Source organism: Penicillium macrosclerotiorum, assembly GCF_028827735.1.
Source record: "Penicillium macrosclerotiorum strain IBT 26536 chromosome Unknown utg000010l_segment0_segment0, whole genome shotgun sequence".
NCBI lineage: Eukaryota > Fungi > Ascomycota > Eurotiomycetes > Eurotiales > Aspergillaceae > Penicillium > Penicillium macrosclerotiorum.
Window position 1 is genome coordinate 2,331,422 of NW_026643089.1, and position 19,271 is coordinate 2,350,692.

The 19,271-nt window shown below is 49.5% G+C and overlaps 6 protein-coding genes across 6 annotated transcripts; 5 read left to right on the plus strand and 1 right to left on the minus strand.

Moving 5' to 3' along the window:
• Positions 1 to 1,131: 1,131 nt before the first annotated feature.
• On the plus strand, positions 1,132 to 3,152 carry N7462_010457 (glycoside hydrolase family 47 protein; the record flags this gene model as incomplete). The annotated part of the gene is made up of 4 exons (XM_057082171.1): positions 1,132 to 1,838; positions 1,904 to 2,692; positions 2,754 to 3,011; positions 3,071 to 3,152. 4 exons carry the CDS (start codon positions 1,132 to 1,134, stop codon positions 3,150 to 3,152), a joined length of 1,836 nt encoding a protein of 611 aa, XP_056929211.1.
• A 419-nt stretch (positions 3,153 to 3,571) lies between these two features.
• On the minus strand, positions 3,572 to 5,370 carry N7462_010458 (uncharacterized protein; the record flags this gene model as incomplete). Its single annotated transcript, XM_057082172.1, has 5 exons — positions 3,572 to 4,457; positions 4,493 to 4,635; positions 4,717 to 4,941; positions 4,992 to 5,096; positions 5,176 to 5,370. The coding sequence occupies 5 exons, from the start codon at positions 5,368 to 5,370 to the stop codon at positions 3,572 to 3,574; spliced, it is 1,554 nt and encodes a 517-aa protein (XP_056929212.1).
• A 1,735-nt stretch (positions 5,371 to 7,105) lies between these two features.
• On the plus strand, positions 7,106 to 9,065 carry N7462_010459 (putative GABA permease; the record flags this gene model as incomplete). The annotated part of the gene is made up of 7 exons (XM_057082173.1): positions 7,106 to 7,267; positions 7,317 to 7,387; positions 7,446 to 7,559; positions 7,629 to 7,711; positions 7,784 to 8,185; positions 8,237 to 8,562; positions 8,625 to 9,065. 7 exons carry the CDS (start codon positions 7,106 to 7,108, stop codon positions 9,063 to 9,065), a joined length of 1,599 nt encoding a protein of 532 aa, XP_056929213.1.
• Positions 9,066 to 11,255: 2,190 nt separating this feature from the next.
• N7462_010460 (FAD binding domain protein) lies at positions 11,256 to 13,271 on the plus strand (the record flags this gene model as incomplete). Its single annotated transcript, XM_057082174.1, has 2 exons — positions 11,256 to 11,259; positions 11,344 to 13,271. The coding sequence occupies 2 exons, from the start codon at positions 11,256 to 11,258 to the stop codon at positions 13,269 to 13,271; spliced, it is 1,932 nt and encodes a 643-aa protein (XP_056929214.1).
• A 2,123-nt stretch (positions 13,272 to 15,394) lies between these two features.
• Positions 15,395 to 16,434, plus strand: N7462_010461 (uncharacterized protein; the record flags this gene model as incomplete). Its single annotated transcript, XM_057082175.1, has 2 exons — positions 15,395 to 15,861; positions 15,933 to 16,434. 2 exons carry the CDS (start codon positions 15,395 to 15,397, stop codon positions 16,432 to 16,434), a joined length of 969 nt encoding a protein of 322 aa, XP_056929215.1.
• Positions 16,435 to 17,373: 939 nt separating this feature from the next.
• Positions 17,374 to 18,288, plus strand: N7462_010462 (pyrroline-5-carboxylate reductase family protein; the record flags this gene model as incomplete). Its single annotated transcript, XM_057082176.1, has 2 exons — positions 17,374 to 17,923; positions 17,993 to 18,288. The coding sequence occupies 2 exons, from the start codon at positions 17,374 to 17,376 to the stop codon at positions 18,286 to 18,288; spliced, it is 846 nt and encodes a 281-aa protein (XP_056929216.1).
• Between the last annotated feature and the right edge of the window lie 983 nt (positions 18,289 to 19,271).

Sequence of the window (19,271 nt, forward strand, 5' to 3'; positions counted from 1 at the left end):
CGGTAGAGACAAAATAGGGAAGTTTTCGGAGCATTCCACTATTACGGTGTCCCTGCTTGCCATCGGAAAGGATGCAATGTCGATGTTGGATGTGACATTTTTTTGAATGTGGGTTGATTCGATGGTGGCCGTGAGGTTTCGGTTAAACTTGCATTTCAGTGGTTACGGGTTCAATTTTTAAATACTCCAGTCTTGACTGATTCCTCTCAGCCGACTCGGAACTTTCAATAGAATCCTGGCCCTGGGGCATCACCTTGGAAAGACACCTCCAGCCCCTGTACCGAGTTCTCCGCGCTTGATACCAGTACCATTACCACCAACTCCGCCACAATGATCAACTTCGGATTAGCTTCCATCAAGGCAATTTGGGCCAGATCGTCTGGCCTCTGGCCCCTCAATAGCCCCTCTAGCCCGATCGGGGCAAAAAAATAGGGGCGCAGTGGATCCGTAGCCGCTCTAGACGGGACGCCCGCAGTACAAGTCAACACCAATCCAGGGGGACTGCGGAGCTCCCCGAACGCCTGGCAGGCCTAGAACTGCTATTAGGAATACCTGTTGGACCCTGGCGCCCGCTCCAGTTCCCTTACTGAAGAAAAACCATACATCATTTGTCCGCCCGATGAGATGCCACATTGCGGCCCCTTTTGCATACCGAATCTCGCCAATCATTGGTCTTCCATGGTGTCTCATACCCAGCTCTCCCCATGGACGCGTGTCAAAGCTATCAGACTTTCCTGGCGATCAATAATGGGCCCTGCTCATATTGAGAATCTAGGCTGAAATTCGAAATTCGAAAAAACGCCAGACAAAACACCCACCTCCCGCTGTTCCACCCAGGGGATTTCTTCCACATGGATGCGCCTGCTTTCTGATCCTGTCATCCCTGGCTGTTCAACCATCTCTCTGAAAGACTCTGCTCAGAAATGGCAGAGCTCTTCATGAAACACGAGAGCTTGCTGTTTATGTATCCATTCCGTTCTTTCGATTGATTTCGTTTTCTGTGAGCTTTGCATAGCTTGTCCATTCCTGACTTCCTCATCTCGAACTCTCTTTCCCTTGACAACTCCGTCTTTCCTTCTCTTTTATTATCTTTTTTTTCCTCTGTCTACTCCTTGCGAACTGACCATCAGGATGGTCTCGAATCGCAATAGACGCTCCCTAAGAACTACGCTTCTTTTCCTGATTTTCACATATCTTTTTCTAGTTTTCTTCCCACTCAGTCGCCTTCATGCATCCAACCGAAAGAACCGTCAACCAGTCCCTGTAAAAAGTACTTCAATCGCGCAGGACACTATCCACCTGAACGGGATAACCGAGAGATATCCCGTCAGCTCATACATCCCTTTACCGGCCTCACCAACTCCACTGCCCCGCATCCAACATGACTTTCCACGCGAGTCAAGAAGCGAGCGCAAACAACGCACCAAGAAGCAAGCAGCTGTCAAGCAAGCATTCATGCACGCATGGAACGGGTATAAAGAGCATGCATGGACCCGTGATGAGGTTTCACCCCAAACTGGTGGGTTTGAGGACTCGTTTAGCGGGTGGGGCGCTACTCTAGTTGATTCTTTGGATGCATTAATCATCATGGGTCTCGACGACGAGCTTGAGGTTGCCTTGAATGCCTTGGAGGACATAGATTTTACCGCCACAGGGAGCAGATTTGTGAATGTTTTTGAAATCATTATCCGGTATATGGGCGGTTTCTTGTCTGCCTATGACCTAAGTGATGGAAAACATCCAATCCTCCTGAAGAAAGCGGTAGAGCTCGGCGAGATGATATACAATGCATTTGATACACACAACCGAATGCCTCAGATGCGTTGGCAGTGGACGAAGTAGGTCTTCCGACCCCAAGGCACCAAAGACGCGACCCTGTTCAAGACTACTAACATTACTCTAGATCAGCTCAGGGTGAAGAAATTGAGCCAGCTGAGCGCACAATCTTGGCAGAAATAGGTTCTCTTAGCATGGAGTTCACTCGTCTCTCTCAACTGACCAATGATCCAAAGTATTTTGATGCCGTCCAGCGGATTACAAATGAGCTAGAACGAGGCCAATCGCGTACAAAGTTGCCCGGGCTCTGGCCAACATTTTTGAATGCTCATACTTTGGATTTTGGTCAATCCTGGTTTGCAATGGGCGGTTGTGCCGATTCCACCTACGAGTACTTGCCGAAGGAACACATTCTCCTTGGCGGCCAGACGGATCAGTATCAGAACATGTACAATGCTGCGATCGAGTCCTTCAAAAAAAATCTCCTATTCAGGGCAATGACACCAGAGGAGGACAAGCTGATCCTGTTCCCTCTGCAAGGCCGTGTGAATACAGGTGGGGATCTGCGGCATGCTGAGTACCGCCCGGAACATCTAGCGTGTTTCCTAGGAGGCACAGTCGGCATTGCTGCGAAGATTTTTAATCGCACCGAAGATCTTGAGATTGCTCGTGGATTGACAGATGGCTGTATCTGGTCCTATGATGTGATGCCAACAGGGATCATGCCGGAAGCCCTGGAAGTGGTTCCATGCAAGGACATGGAACATTGTCCTTGGGATGAAGGCAAATGGTACGAGGGCGTGCTCCGCCAACCAATCCATTCACAGGAGCACCTTGACAGAGCACGGGCAAAAATCGAAGCAGAAGGATATCCTCCTGGTGTTATTGATATCCAGGATGCCTCCTACAAGCTTCGGTAAGACCTTACGGAACTCATTTATCGAAATTTATACTAATACTTCTATTAACGGAGATAGACCGGAGGCTCTCGAGTCTATATTCATCATGTATCGGATCACCGGTGATAAATCACTTCAGGATACTGCCTGGCGCATGTTCCAAAATATTGATAAGGTGACGCGCACCAAATATGGCCACTCTGCTATTGAAGATGTGCGCAATCCTATGCCGGAGCTGAGTAACAAGATGGAAAGCTTTTGGCTTGCCGAGACGCTCAAATATCTTTACCTCATATTTTCTAAGCCTGAGCATATCAGCTTAGATGAGTACGTGCTGTAAGTGATGTCTGTCACGGCGTTCAAGTCATGCGGTTTCCAGACTAATAAATTTTCAGAAATACGGAGGCCCATCCATTCAAGAGACCGTCTGGGTTTGTGAAAGAGGCTAAACCAAGAATTTCTCTTATGACTTTTTGAGAGGCGTTATTTGGGTTGAGATTTTAAATCGGTACATGGTCCGGAGGCGTTCTAGAGTGTTTTCATAGAGCTGGGGTTACCCATATACAAGTATTTACCGAACAAGGTCCAACGGTTTATTTTTCCTTTGCACTATTCTTTACTGATGACTTAATACTGCTCATAGCCGACCTGAATTCACTGCGTTCACAGACGAATGGAGCATTCAGTCGAGATCAGGATGCGCACGTACAATCACAACTCTATCGGACAGGTCTTGCACTATCATCATATGGATAATTCTGCATCCTGATCTGGCAGCAAGTAAATATAATGTCTCACGGAGTAGGCGTTACCTCGAAGATAAAGGCACCACCCGTACGCAGCATTTTGATCGCCTCGCTGTTTCAATGATCAGATTAAATATCCAAGTTCACTAGCTATACATAAGCAACTGCATCGGTTGAGCTTGTCTTCGAGGTCTCCCGCCCCTTCCGACGCGACTCGCCGTACTCATATTGAATTGAATACTGCACTTCCTTGCGAATTACCATTTTATCTGGGTCTTCTTCGTCAAGGGTACAATGAGTCTCCTGCCGTGCATGCTGCCGATGCAATTGAGGCATAAGCTCAATAGCATCATCAATATCTAACAAAGAAGGCGTAGACGCCTGCTCACGGTGCCCCTCTTTTCCCTTGTTGGTCTTTCCAGAGGTTTGCTTGCTCGGCTCGCTTATCGGAAACATAGATCGACGAACAGGAGTTCGCACCGGGTTGTTCCGAGTTTCGGGAAGCTGGGGTATAGATTGTTTCTTTTTCTGTCCATTTGCTTCTCGGCTCTCGGCGAGATTGCGTGCATGTTCACCCTGACACAGGTGTTCCTTGGATAACGAGCGAGGTATTCTGCTTCTGCTTTTAGATCTGGATGATGCTCCAGTACGCTTTCTCTGAACTCGGGAAAGAGACCTTGATCTTGATGCCGAGTTGGACCCAGAGGCAGAATTAGAATTAGATCCGGACTTTGAGCTTCCTTCTGTGCCCCGGGACCGCGACGTGCTGCTTTCCAGACTCGAGTCGCCGGCTGTTCCATAGTTCGTGCTGACAGCAGCCATGAATGGTCGAAGACAGAATACGCTGCATGCGACGAGGGCATAGTGTACCTCAACTTGAAGCCAGAGTGTAGGCTCGACGGCTGCGAGAGTGACATCTGCATCATTGAGCGCTGAGTTGAGATTTGATATGTGTAAGATGGCAAACAAAATAAGACTGGCAAGTAAAGTATACTTGTAAGCTAACTCTTCTTTGAATTCTCCCTGGACTGAGAGTCTGGTTGATCCAATGTATTAACAAAAAGCACTCACGGGAATCGAAAGATAAAGGCGAATCCAATGGCGAGTTTGCGCCTGACCGACATGAAAAGACCCTTTAGCAGAATGACAGCTAACGCAAATATAATAATCTCGGTGATTATATCGACCGCGCCGATAAACTGCCATCGTTTAAACTAAATAAATTGAGTGAGGTGAGCGCTCCAGTTCAATCATCGAAGCCGTGCCTTGATGTCAACTATTCACGGTGCTCATACCAAATTCTTGCATTCGCCTCCTTGAGTTCTCCAAGGCTTGTTGAGCTCACAATTTACCAATAGTATAAGTACAGCTGGAATAAGCCAGGCCGTGCATAGGGCTAAGGTAGCCCATGAGGCTCGGTTGTGCGGTTTTTGAGGTGTGAGACGGAGGTAAATGGCGAGGACACAACCTTTAGAAAGAAAAAGAATGATTAAAGCGATAGTATCACTTATTGCGATCAACTAATTGATTAGCTTCTGCAATGAACAGTCCTAGGAGACAAGAGACTTACTGTCTGGATCTGATTGAGTCGAGTATCATCCAGGAAGATCATGGAGGTTCCAAATCCGAGCGAACAGGCATAAAATATGAGAGTCGATTGTACTCCTGCCACAATCTACACGAACACAAATACGTGTCAGTTATGTCCCGATCTACGTAGTTCCCTTTGCAACCATTGACTCTTTGAAGCTTACCGTGGCGCCCAGCAAAACAAAGTCATCCCGCGCAAAAGGAGGTATCAGCATGAGGCGAACATAAAGCCGAATCAAAAAACAGACCACTGAGACCACCAGTCCCAGTGCAACAGTAATGATGATCCATGCCCCATGATGGTACTCGTCAACCACCTCAAATGGCGGGGACTGGCCTGGGGGCACATAAGGGCCCATGGCAGGAAATTCGGAATCTTAGACGAATGTGATCATCTATGACAGGAAAGTCAAATCCATGCGAGAGTTAATTGGATTTTATGACAAAAGCGCTTGGTAGACAGCGGCCATAGATGCCGAAGGCAAAAGACCTCCCAATGGGAAAAGGAAGGCTTGGCCGAAGTATATACAGCAGTCACCAGAACGCGCAGCAAAAAGGAAAGACAAAATAAAATAAGAAGAAGCAGGCCACGATAACAATCGGGACAAGCTACTATTCAACGATTGCTGGAAGAGCATGTGCCGCCAGCCGAAGATGCCACAATCATCGGCGGGTCCGAGTCCAGGGTTGATAGGATTAGACCCGGGGTCAGGTTCAGGCCGATACTCAAGCTTCAAGCTCCGGATCGAACAGTTCCGTGGCACGGGAAGGTAAGTTTACGTGGCGGGATTATTTTTGAGCCCGCCCTTCGTTCAAGAGAATGAGAAGCCCCACGCAACGCAATATTATGTATAAGCGGTAGTTTGCGCAGCTAAAATCTCTGATATCATAGAACTGTGGTATTGAGGATTAGCTAGTGTCTTCCCCTCACGTCCAGGTTACTGATGAACCAGTCATGTATTCGATTCACCGGGCCGCTGCCATTCTTGCATTGGATGTCGATCCTCATGGGGTCTTGGTATGCCTTGTGGATCCCGTTGGCAGCGACCCGATAGGGCTCTGTTCATCACCTGTTGTCTTTATCGGTCAAACATGCGAGGGACAGCGCATCCAGCCGCCATATGTCGTCGACTTGGACAATTACAGTGTGAAACCGACTGGGCAGGTTGGATGTTGGGGCATAAGATCAAGGGATGAGCTGTGGATTGGCACAGGGATTGAGGGTAGGGGCACTAGCCTTTTTTGATGCATCACATCGGAGCTCGGCAAGGATCTGCCGATGGCCATCGGGCACGCTACAATAATCCTTCTCGAGTTTTATCTCGCTCGGGTGCAATGCACCTGTGTTGAACGTAACTCGGCAGCGGTCGAGGCACACAAAGCAGAGCAAATCGAGCGACGAGAACTTTAACATGGCCATTTTTCAATGACGGGTTTCAATCGTAGTTGCCTGCTGGCAAGGAGACCCCTGTACTCCGTCCTCAACCCCCTTGGCATGCAAGGTGCCGATAGCTTCATTACTCATTCTTCAATGGCCCAAGTTTCAAACTCAAGGGATGGCCACTAAGACCCCAGCTAGAAGTCAAGGAGCACTGTAAACATCCGAGACCAGATTTTCAGCAGGCCCGAGCTCCGTAGCCATTGTAACACTCCCTCGATCAAACATGGTATGTGTCATTCAGAGCTCCCTGTTTGGGGCTTGGGAGTAATTCCCACATGGCTCACGCACGAGAATTTTCTCTTTGCCATGCCTTGTTCCCACATCGATTTCCATGCTAGAGATCCTGCACCGTGACGCCCGGCGCCCAGTATTATTGATACCCGCTATCTGGGGTTCTCTTCTCCTGTGACCTTCTTCTTTTGGCTACGCTGGGGTGCTTATAGAGCTTTGGTCTCTCTCGCGTGCTTTCGTGTCTTGTTCTACCTACTTATATTGCCCCGAGCAGCAAGTTTATCGCATTCTGTCGCATGCAGTAACCACGCGACTTGTTATTTGCATCCGCTGCGTGGCAAGCTCCGCACTTTTGATGGTCATTTGGAGTTTTCTTGGAAATTATTACTAGACTCAATATTTCATGCCGGGTGTTCGCGAGCATGACTATATTCCACAGATCCAGGAATGACACCCAGGTGACATGGAACGAGACAGATGACTTGGTGGAATATCCACAGAAGGGCTTTGTTGCGCCAAGGTACATGGGGACAGTAGCTGATCAGCGGGATATGAGCGCGCTAGGACGAGTCCAAGTTCTTCGAGTAGGTTGGTCGACTGGGATTCTATCAAGCATCTTCTGACATCTTGAAGCGAAACTTTCGGTTTATTTCCATTGTGGGGTTTGGGTGCACATTGATCTCTACCTGGGAGGTCATTTTAACGTTTGTGCTCCTGTTCTCGCACTAGATCGGTTACTGGAAGGCTGACCCTGAGGGACAGGTTCTTGGCGGCGGGATTGACTGATGGCGGAACTGCTGGTCTACTATGGGGATTCCTTGGTGTTTGCTTGGGCTTCACATTGGTCTATGCAAGCATCGCTGAAATGGCTTCGATGTAGGTTGAAAGGACAACCCCTCTCATTCCCGGTCATTCTTGATCAATGCTGATTCAATGAGGCATTAGGGCACCCACTGCCGGTGGGCAATATCACTGGGTATCAGAATTTGCGCCGCGAATTAGTCAAAAGTACCTTAGCTATATCACAGGTAGGTGCACAGCCAGTACAATCGGTATCATTATAGTACCATAAGCTAGCAAGAAGACTTATCATTTTCCAGGATGGCTTTCTGCGATGGGTTGGCAATGTGCGATCGTCTCGATTGCTTATCTAGCCGGAACCATTATCCAAGGCTTGATTGTCTTGAATCATCCCGAATACAATTTCCAGCGATGGCATGGGACTTTGCTGGTCATTGCCATTTCAACGTTTTCCATTCTATTTAATACGTTTCTTGCCAAGAATCTGCCGTTCGTCGAAGGCCTTATCCTGATAATCCACGTTATTGGTCTTTTCGCGATCATCATTCCACTGTGGGTCCTGGCACCACGTAACAATGCCCATGCCGTCTTCACCACTTTTAATAATGGTGGTGGGTGGGACAGTGCCGGCACGGCTACGTTGGTCGGGCTTTCGACCACTATCACATCGATGCTGGGATATGACTGCTCGGTTCACATGTGTAGGTCGGCCGTGTTTTTCGAAGAGACGACTGATGGCTAACAAAACGCAGCGGAGGAGATCAAAGATGCATCGGAAACATTGCCCAAGGCTATGATGTCTTCCGTTGCGGTCAACGGCGTACTTGGATTTATCATGCTGGTGACGTTATGCTTCACCTTGGGAGAGATCGACCCTATCCTTGCCAGTCCTACGGGATTCCCATTCATCCAGATATTCTACAACACGACTGGTAATCTGGCAGCCACCAATGCGATGACTTCCGTTTTGGTAGTCACTTTAACCGCCAGCACCATCACCGAGGTGGCCACTGCATCACGGCAGCTTTGGTCCTTTGCACGGGACAATGGCGTACCATTCTCCTCGTTTTTCGCATATGTAAGATGAAGATCACCATTCTGGCCGCCCTTTCAAACTCACCTGGCTAACTCCGCTGACAGGTTACACCGGAGTGGAATATCCCTCTCAATGCCGTGATGGTGTCGCTCTTTGTCACGGTCTTGCTGTCCATGATCAATATCGGCTCCAAAGTTGCTCTGAATGCCGTGATCTCGCTAACGATAACTTCGCTGTTGTCGGCGTATATAGTGTCTATTGGCTGCGTCTTGCTCAAGCGGCTCCGGGGGGATCCACTGCCTCACCACCGCTGGACACTGGGCCGGTTTGGCCTGGCGGTCAATGTCGGAGCTTTGGCCTTCTTGCTGCCGCTGTTCATTTTCGCCTTCTTCCCAGTGTCGACCCCAGTAACGCTCGGGACGATGAACTGGAGTGTGGCCATGTACGCTGGCGTCATTGGATCGGCGTCGATCTATTATTGGGCCCGGGGGCGGCACCATTTCGTTCCCCCTGTGGCTCTTGTGAAGAGAGAAGGGGCATTCTAGCTTTGGTGATGCTCTTGTGGGCATTTGTTTACTGATGCCCGACCGAGCAATTCTTCTTATTTTTTGCTGTATTTATTTAACCTTCTTTTGTTTCCTATTAATGTGTTCATGTTATGATGTGACCTTCGCCTTGCAATGTACCTATCAACTTTGGTTCACTGAGATCTTCTAGTTCTGGCTGCCGCAAGTCCATTATCTTAGATCGTGTTTTCTAGGACTCAAACAGGCAAAGAATCTTCCTTGCTCCACCACTTCTTCTGACCGGACTTGTTTCACCTTTCCGACCTTGTCATACCTGGACATTCCGTAGAATCCCTGTAAAATGACGTTATCAGCTCACGGGGCCTGTTACTTGAAGGAGTGTCGGGAACTTTCCTTGTTCTCCCAAAGCCCGGATTTTAAGTTATCAGATGAAACTTGGACCCGCCATTGGACGCGCTCTGGGGCGGGAACATTGTCACAAGCTGATCCAGGTTGGTTTCCCGATATTAGCTTCAACCTCCTTAACCCCCTTCCCCCTTAACTTACCTATTTGGAACCCCGAAACTCCCAGCCCCGGGGGATCAATCAACAGCCAACCGCTGTCTAAGGCCTCCAATCACCTCCAGTGAGCACCCCACCCAATGAGAGGAGCTCCTCTAGCCCCAAAAAAAACCGAATGATCTCCATTTCCCTTTTTTTCTTTATTGGCTCCATCGAATTCAGGGGGTGGATAGAATGGGGGGAGTTATATCGTTCTAGAATGACCCACTGGCTTGCGACGGCGTCCTAACGGCCCTCGCCAACCCACTCGGACGCTCTCGAATGGCGGGGACTTGTTCGCCCATGTCCCGAGAGCCAAGCAGTAGGGACACCACGACCTGTCGATCGAGCAGGTGGTGACCGGCTGGTCGGAAAGTGGGCCGGCGGATTCCATTCTGTCCTCCGTTCGGGGGAGGCTCGGCTAGACTGGTGTCGTCTTTCTCTCGTCCTGGTTTCTCAAGACGCAAGGAGAATGGAGCACTAATTAATAATTAAAGAGACATCATAAGCGAGTCACAATAAATCCCAGTATCGTTGCCCAAGCCCCCAACACCCCAACAAATGAGGGGGTGAAAGAAGCTGGTCCAATGTACCACCCGGCGTGTCACTGGCGCTATCTGATTGATTGATAACGCGGCTGACGTTACGCAGACTCGCGACCGGGTACCGTATCGTATCGTATCGTACAGATCAGATTGGCCGATGCCTCACACGATCCGGTGTCGGCCCACTCCAGAATTCACCTTCTTTTTTGGGGGATTGAGGGCTTGTCTTTTTTTTGGTTTTGTTTTTCTATTTTTTTTCCCTTGCTCTATTTGTTTGGTATCAAGTGAAATCTCCCCTGAAGGTCCCTGCGTCGCCTGCTCCTCGTGAGGCACAGAATACGGTGAAGAAGGAGCGGCCCCAACCCGCGATGCCGCGGGTGCGGTTCAGGTCAGATCCGACCGGGACCGACCTCGGCAAGATCGCAGTACAGGTATTGTGGGTGTACGTGTGTACTATACTCCGTGGAGTTCGCTCGAGTCCTGAGTACAATCAAGTCCTCCCCCATTTGCTAGCCACAAATGCACCGTCGATCTGGGGGCAAATGGATACGATTTCCCCCATCCCGGGTCAGCACCATATCCAGTAGTTAAATCCTGCCCTCGCTCTTCCCCCATGAAGGGATCCCTATCCGATCCGCCCGGTCCGCATACGTAATTTTGCAGTAGGGTTCAGGGTGGAAAAGAGGTAATGGACCCCGGGGGTAACCAACTTTACCCGGTGACGAAGAATGTGAAATCCAGTGGCAAAATCAGATAAATCCCGAATCTGGCGTACACTTCCACCTCTTGAAATTGAAACCGACTCCACAGAGCCCGGGTAATTTTCATTTTTGCCATTGAAATTCCTCCGACCGTTTGGGATCTCTCGATCTGATTATTCCATTTTGAACGTTTCTCAGCTGTTCCTCCTTTTCTATTCCTCGGGTCGATGCGCTCCAGCCTGAGCCCACTTGTCTGGCTCGATTGAAACCTTAAAGGACGAAAGACCCCGATTCTTGTCATTTTTTCTCGTATCGTCTTCGCCTCCCCCCAAACTTCCCTCGTCGCGGCACCACCCGACACCCCTCCCTCCACCTCCACTGGTCCCCGGTATCCTCTCCGGCGAACACTTTCCTTTTCCCCCATGGGTACGTGGGAAAGAAAACCCTGCTCACCTACTCCATTCCTTTGGTGATCCGGAGAAGCTTACCTACCACTCCCCTCACGCACAGTGCACGCCGTTGATCCAGTCATGCCGTCGGCCACCGTCGCCTCTGCTGGGTCTCGCCCCCGCAAGGGCACCTTCTTCGAGATCCCCGTCTCCTCTACCTCTCACCCCGACAATCCGATCCCAGAAGAGCCGCGCGGCGTACGGTCTCTCTCGGTGACCGATATCAACTTCAATGGCTTGGCCGTCTCCCAAGATACCGACTCGGCTAGCGACGATTCTGCTTCCACCCCTATCACTCCTCCCCAGAGCGATGAAGAATCGACCCAGAAGCCCAGTGGCCGTCAGCGCCGGGCCTCGACAATCCTCATCTCTCGGAATTCGGAGGACATGCGGAGAGTGTTGGAGAATGTCGGGACGGGTGGTACGCAGAAGATCCAATCGATGTGCTGCGGCGGCGGCTGTTGCCGTGGACAGCAATTGCAGGCGCTCGATGGGCCTATCTCGGGCTTCAATTCGATCGCTGCTCCGGCGAACAAGGCATTCGAGAGCCTCGGCTTGAATCTAGATCTTCTCACCCTGGACAGCACGCTGTCCAACATGGCCCCGCTGCCGGAGAAGACGGTATGGTTCTCGTCGGCCCCCGCATACGCCGCCAGTGTTCAGCTTGGCCCCGCGGATCATCCCCCGCAATTTGTGCAACCGCATCCTCCTTATGAGGTTTATCGCGCTCCCCTTCATCATGCCCGAGAGTTGACTAAGAATGGCGCCGAGAAGCGCACCTATCACTTCGACATCGACGTCACCAATTACCCCGCCGAGAGTGGAATGGTGGATTTTGTCGTCGGTGGAGCCATTGGCGTGTGTCCCAAGAACAAAGATGAAGAGGTCGAAGATATCCTCGATTTGCTTGGTGTGCCCAAGTCAATGCGAGATAAGAAGGTTCTTATGCGCACGACCAAGGGCCGCTGGCCGACCATTTGGGGCGACGACAAACCGCGCGAATTGATCACTACCCGGCGTGAGGTCTTGAGCTGGTGCTCAGACATCCAGAGCTACCCTCCGACCAAGCCTCTCTTCCGTCTGTTGGCCGAATACACCACCGAGCTAAATGAGAAGAAAGTCCTCGAATACCTCTCCTCCGCCCAGGGTCAAGGTGCCTTCTGCGATCTCCGGACCGACTCTCACATCAGCCTTTCTCAGCTTCTCCACGCCTTCCCGTCTTCTCAACCCCCACTCGATCACTTACTCTCCGTGCTTAACACCCTCATGCCTCGCTTCTACTCTCTTTCCCAAGATCCTCTCATCTCCTGCCAATTCAAGGGCACCGAATGCCGTCGCCTGGTCGAGGTCGCTGTCTCAGTCGCCGAGTCTGACGACTGGCGCGGCGGCTCCCGGACCGGTGTGAGCTCTGGCTACCTGGAGCAACTCGCGCGGCGCGCCATTGCCGCCGAGGCTGCTGGCGAAAAACACGATATCCACATTCCAATGTTCCGCGGCCTGATGGCTAACCCTCTAGCCAAACGGTTCGCTTCCGATGGACCGATGCTTCTCATCGGCGCCGGCGTGGGCATCGCTCCATTCCGCGGATTCGTTCAGCGCCGTCTACAGTCTGCCAACTGCGCCAACAAGGTCTGGGTGCTTCAGGGCGTGCGTGACTCCTTGCTTGATGAGCTCTATAGCGGTGAATGGGGTGTCCACGAAGACAAAGTTCGCACCGTTGTGCAAAGCCGCCGTGGTGAGAGCCGCTACGTCCAGGAGGAGGTACGGCACCAGGCCGACCTGGTTTGGTATGTTATCAATGCTCTTGATGGCCGTGTCTTTGTTTGCGGGAGTGGCAAAGGCATGGGCGAGGGTGTCGAGGCCGCCCTTGTTGAAGTTGCCATGGCCAAGGGTAACCTGAATGCCACGGAAGCAGAGCTTTTCTGGCAACGTAAGAAGGAGGCAGGCCAGTATATCGCTGTAGGTGTTACCGACGTTCTTCTGTTTTAGTCCGATTTTGGGCCTATTTGAACAATCCAGTGGCTGACTTGACTCCAGGAAACTTGGTAACCCAATTATTTGCAACCTGCGCGTTTGCCGGGGTTTGGACAATGCATCCATACCTGGCCTTCTCACCCCTGGCTTGCAACCCTTCAAAACACACCTTTTGACTTCACCGACATCTTTGATTGTACATATTATTGACCCGGCTGCATTGTCACGATTTGCATCTTCTCCATTTCCCGGTTGATCCTATCCTGGGATTATTTGGTTGTCTTGAACATGTCAGCGAATGTGCCTAGCAAGCCCTTTCGCTGTCTCTTTTTTTTACATATTATTCGGCGTATCTTAGCGGGCCGGCTCTTTTATTGGTTCATTTCGCTTTGTTTGTGGTATTTGGTTATGTTCCCGTTTTGGTCTTGCACAGTTGCGGTTTTAGGTTTTAGGTTTCAGGTCTTTTGATTTGAGCTGGCATTTTTTCTTGGCTCTGATATGGGGTGGGGGGACTGATATTTCTTTATTCTATCTTTCTTCGATTTCTCTCGTGTTAGATTTAGAAAGTTAAAATATTGAGACATGTGAATCTTCTTCATTGGTTCTTGTATAAGGCTCTTGTATAATACCATGAAACTACGTACGTACTGTTGTGCGGGCTTTAGTTGTGTGGATTTTCATTGCCTTTCCTTGGACTTGTATCCCATGACTGTATTTATTGACATTTGTAAATAAATTGAATTGAGGCTTCGGTGAGACTTATCACTTTGCTGGGGGACTTCAAATTGTCTGGGGTTTGTGTGGCTTGACATGAACTACGTTCTCGCCCAGGAACCACATGCACCGGCCGTACTATATATTTCCGTTGCCGACGATAGCAAAACCCATCTAACGATTCCATATTGTTTGAGAAAAAAAACACACATGAGGAATGAAACATCGATTATGAAGCCGGATATATATTCCATTACACACAATTCCACGTATCACATCAGAGTGAGGGCAAAATAAGATCTGCAGATGGATATAGATCTAGATTTCGCATTTTCTTTCCGGTCTAAACTTATTCTAGATCATATAGCCTTTCTGTGCCCTGACCATCACTCAAACTGGCAAGATGGCCGAGTTGGTCTATGGCGCACGGTTCAGGCTTACCTGATCCAAACTTCCGTGTCTCGATTTCGGGGCGTGGGTTCGAATCCCACTCTTGTCATAACTTTTTGTCTTTTTGTCAGTTCTCCTCGTGTTTGTTCACTGGCAGAGACGAAGAAAAGACTGCCTGGTAAATTCTTGTTGGCACACTGGAGAGAACTAGAAGAGTAACTAACTATTTCAAGCCCCTCTATGTATAATTATGTATTTTTCCCTCGAGATGTTTCATTTCTGTTTATTCGCCAGCCAGCGAATGCCGGAAATAATTATACAATCACAGAATTTCTTTTGTAAAAATAAGAAAATTCCGCGGCATAAATCCACTCGTCTCAAGGTCCAGCTTCGGTAAACAAAAGTTCTTTGCAGTCCCAGATCATGTAATTTGGTGACCGTAGATTCCCAATTCTCTTCATACACCAGAATCTGCGCATCCAATAACAAACACATCGGTAATCCGATAGGTCCGATAAAAAGAGTCAAACTAACCCAAGCCCTCCTACTGGACACAGAAAAGAAGCCTCAAGAACCCAATGGCGACTACTGTTGTATGTCCACCGTCATCTCGCTTGATTCTCTTAGGCGTTCTCGGCAAGCCTATAGTCTGGGGCTAAATAAACCATTTGATCCCATCCTGCGACCCTGAGAGACATTACTAACCGGACTAAGCCCTAGCCTAGGGTCCAATGCTGGATTTGGTCCCTGCCAAGCCGGCCTGGGCGGCATTTCCATAGTTTTATTAGCAAGCGGAGACATTGCCCACCGGAAAGCCAAGCGCTTTAAGCCTCATTGTAATGTCCCAAGGATTTTCGAAAGAATCCGTTGGGTGTCTGATTTTAAGCCATAGGCATTGAAAAGCCTGTACTTAATAAGGAATGAACTCCCTTTCCCCTCCCGAGAATCCAAAGATTCCATCATCATACCTTGCTCCTCTCCCGATTTCTTTGAACTCACTATCTACTCCGTGGACGTGACGGGAAATCACAACGATGCCTAGTGCCACAGCTTCAGTCTACCATGGTGCTTGGACCTTTGCAAACTATGGCCCCGTAACAACGACTTATACACCACCAGCGAGCTGCTCCGCAACAGACAGGATCTGGCTCGGCTATGTGAGTGACGGCTTCCCGCACCTACAAGACTCCGTGCAGTGTTCCACATACCTCGACTACGATGATAATTGGGACTGTGTCCCCACTGCCACAGCAACACCCACCTGGTCGTACCAAGATGACAAATGGCAAGGAATAGGAGCCTACTACTCTCCAGGTCTTTACTGCCCTTCTGGATGGGAGACGATAGGCCTGGCTGCCCGTGATGGCAATAAGCCCGCTACTTCGTCGGGATACGTGACTTCTGTTGCATCGCTTGAACCTATCCCTTACTATGAGGAACCAGCAACTCTACTGGCCGGTATCCTAGAACCTAGCGAGACCATGGCTCTCTGCTGTCCCAGGTATGCGTTTTCCCTTGATACGATATTCGACGGTTGGAAAAGAACACTCCAATGGCTTATCATTACTTCAGTGGAATGACGGGCGCCAGTCTCGGTGGCTGTTACTCTGTGGTTTCAGATTACAAGCCCAGTTCAGCCTGCTATGTATACACCGATGACAGTTACGATTATATAGAGACAACCAAGCTGGTGACCTATGAGCATACCACAAAAACACGGATCTGGCAAACACCTATCACCACATCGTCTTTCACCTCGACTGTCATTGAAACCTTTCCCGCAGATGCTAGCCTCGAGGGTGTGGACGAGGAAGTAGTAGCAGCTATTTCCTATGTTCCTATGATCACGCTTGTACACCACCAGACCGATCTTCAGTCAACTACCACAGGAACAGGAGCTAGAACAGGAGCGGCTGATTCGACTGGTACCGCGTCTCATGACACTTCTGCAGCTACCTCTAATGCTGCTAGAAGACTCAGTCCCGGAGCATCGACCTGGGAGGGACTGGGTGCTGTTCTGGGTGTTTCAGCGGCCGCAATGGCGGTGGGGGCCGCTATTATCTTGCCTTGGTAAACTAAGGTGAATGCTCATTCCCTTGGATCCCTTTTCAAGATAGGGCAGGATATGGCATTGCAGTTTTTGCTTGTCCAGTTATGAAATTTCCACCAGTGGAGTTCCTTCCAATAGACGTCATTATTTCCCAGATCAAATCTGCCAGACCTGAAATGGTGAAAAAAGGTGGGAAGTTGCTTAACCCAACGATATATAGCTTGTAAACCTCAAATTTCTTATTTTGAGCAGAGCTTCCGGTTTTTGAAGAAGTTTAAAGCAGTGAAAGAAATTTTGGTTGGTTTAGGGGGCTTGATATCATTCGAAGGGGGCTATTCTGGAATGAACGACACATGGAGAATTATACAAAGTGATTTCAATCTTAACGAAGGTCGTATCTACTCATTTCGATCATATTGAAATCCTAAAGTTGGGTTCCCAAACATTGAGGTGCTGAAACCTTCATCAGAGGGGACTATTTCACGCCTCTTAAGCCTCCCAGTGTGGCGCTGTGAATGGCTCAGTTTCCGTGCCGCTAGAATCAATTGTGATGAGATTAAGCAAGTTTTCCTTTTGTTTGTGAATACTGGATGGGGTTTATTATTTCACGGACCCCGCGAAAAGAGGAGCTTCTCCGCATCCATGACTACCGGTTAGACCGGGCCGGTTTGATCAATACTTTCATTGGCAGCAATGAGTCACGTATAAGCTCTCTGAACCCCCATAAAGTACATCGTAAAGATCCGTATTTCCCCAGAAATTCTCAATTATCTCCCTATCTGACCCAATTACCTCCCTGCTCCGCGGCAAGCTTGTCTCTTGCCGTGCTCTTGCCTTTATCTGAGCCGACATCGGGCGGTCTGGCACTTTTCGCGCGTGCCCCACCAACGATAAGCCAAGAAAGTGGGGGATTCAACAGCGTCGAGCACTTGACCAACATCAACCACAGAACCCATTGCGACGATGCCTTCCCTTCAAGACAGCAAACTGGCCTTCATCGGCGGAGGCAACATGGCCTCCGCCATCATCGGCGGCCTGGTGAACAAGGGCGTCAACAAGCAGAACATCTATGTGTCAGAGCCCTGGGACGTTAACCGGGAGAAACTCGCCGCCGTGGGTGTGCAGACTACAACCGCCAACACGGAGGCCAGTGCGAATGCCGATATCGTCATCATAGCTGTTAAGCCTCAGGTTACCAAGGGCGTGTGTGAAGAGCTCGGTGCCTCCTGGTCGCAGCGCGCAACTTTGCCTGTCGTTGTAAGCATCGCTGCTGGCATCACTCTCAACAGTTTGCAGCAATGGTCCCGAACAAGCGATGGCCGCACGCCACATGTTGTTCGTGTGATGCCTAACACCCCCGCGCTCGTGGGTGAAGGTGCCTCTGGTGCCTTTGCCGGCGCTGATGTGACCGCCGCCGAGAAGGAGCTTGTGAACGCTCTTCTGAGTAGCGTTAGCAAGGCTACCGAGTGGGTGGACAAGGAGGATCTTCTCGACGTTGTGACTGGTCTGTCTGGTGAGTAATTGCGACCCGAAGATTTGATCTCAAGGCGAAAACGAAGGGCTCACATTCGCGCTTCACCAGGATCTGGCCCGGCGTATTTCTTCGCCATGGTGGAACACCTTGTTGCAAGTGCCACTGCCCTGGGCCTGTCTCAGGAACAAGCTACTCGTCTGGCTACGCAAACATGCCTCGGTGCCGGAAAAATGCTTGTCGAGTCATCCGATGAGCCTGGCCAGCTCCGCAAGAACGTCACCAGTCCCAATGGTACCACATACGCCGCCCTACAGACCTTTGAGGCACTTGGCTTCAAGGAGATTGTCAACAAGGCTGTAAGCGCTGCGACTAATCGGTCTGCCGAGCTTGGTAAGGCCGAATAGACATGAGATTAGGGGATGGAACGCAGAAAAATAGAATGTCGAAGGACCTTTGGCAATATGTTTCATGTATGCTACCAGAAAATAAATGAAGATCCAATGATTTAATTTTTAAAAGGAGCTCAGATTCGCAAATGGAAGTTGTTATTTGGCCTCTCTAGGAATATTGAGACGACCCTGTGACTTCCACGGCACCAGGTTACCATGAGCAAATCCTACCAGCAAACAGACGAGGAAAATCATACAGAAAAATTACTATACTGCCACTATTATGACTAATGTATACATCAAACTGACAAACTTGGTCCAGCACCTTGATTTAGTTGTAGGCTGGTCGGGGCCAAGTGATGCAGCATTGCTTTTTGAGATTTGTTTTTCATATCGGCACTCGAACCGGTGGCTGGGCCCAAAAGGTCCATCATTGGTTGAAATGCCACTCCAATACAGAGAAACCAGGCCATTAGTCGAGACTGGGATACCTGGTCTGCCCTGAGATCGGAGTCAGTTGAAGTAGCAAACAGCTATGGTAACAGGTTACGCGTGTGAGTTCGTGCAACTTAGTGCAATCAACAAGTTTATCCAGAGGTTTTTGATTGAATTGAGATATTCTGGATGATTTGAAGGCATCTAGGTGGAGGTTGGATTTGATGTCTCTTCCTCATAGTTCTTAGTATGTGCTTCAATCTTGTTGTTCAGTATATCCTTGCTTCCGTTAATCATGGAACAGGTAAGTCCAAGAACTACGTGCATGTTAGGTGCAAACTAGAAGATATTGTAGTGATTTATCAACCCGGCTTGTCTGCTGATTTCAATACATCTTGAGGTAGTATCAAGGATTATTTTTCCAAATTCGCTTTGTTATTTATGCCATCGATACATGAGCGAGGATAATATTTTCCTATATCTATTTTGAAAAATCTTTGATTGTAACTGTAATTCGGAAATTGAGACTAAGATCTACTGGCGTGTCAGGCTAAATCGCCAAT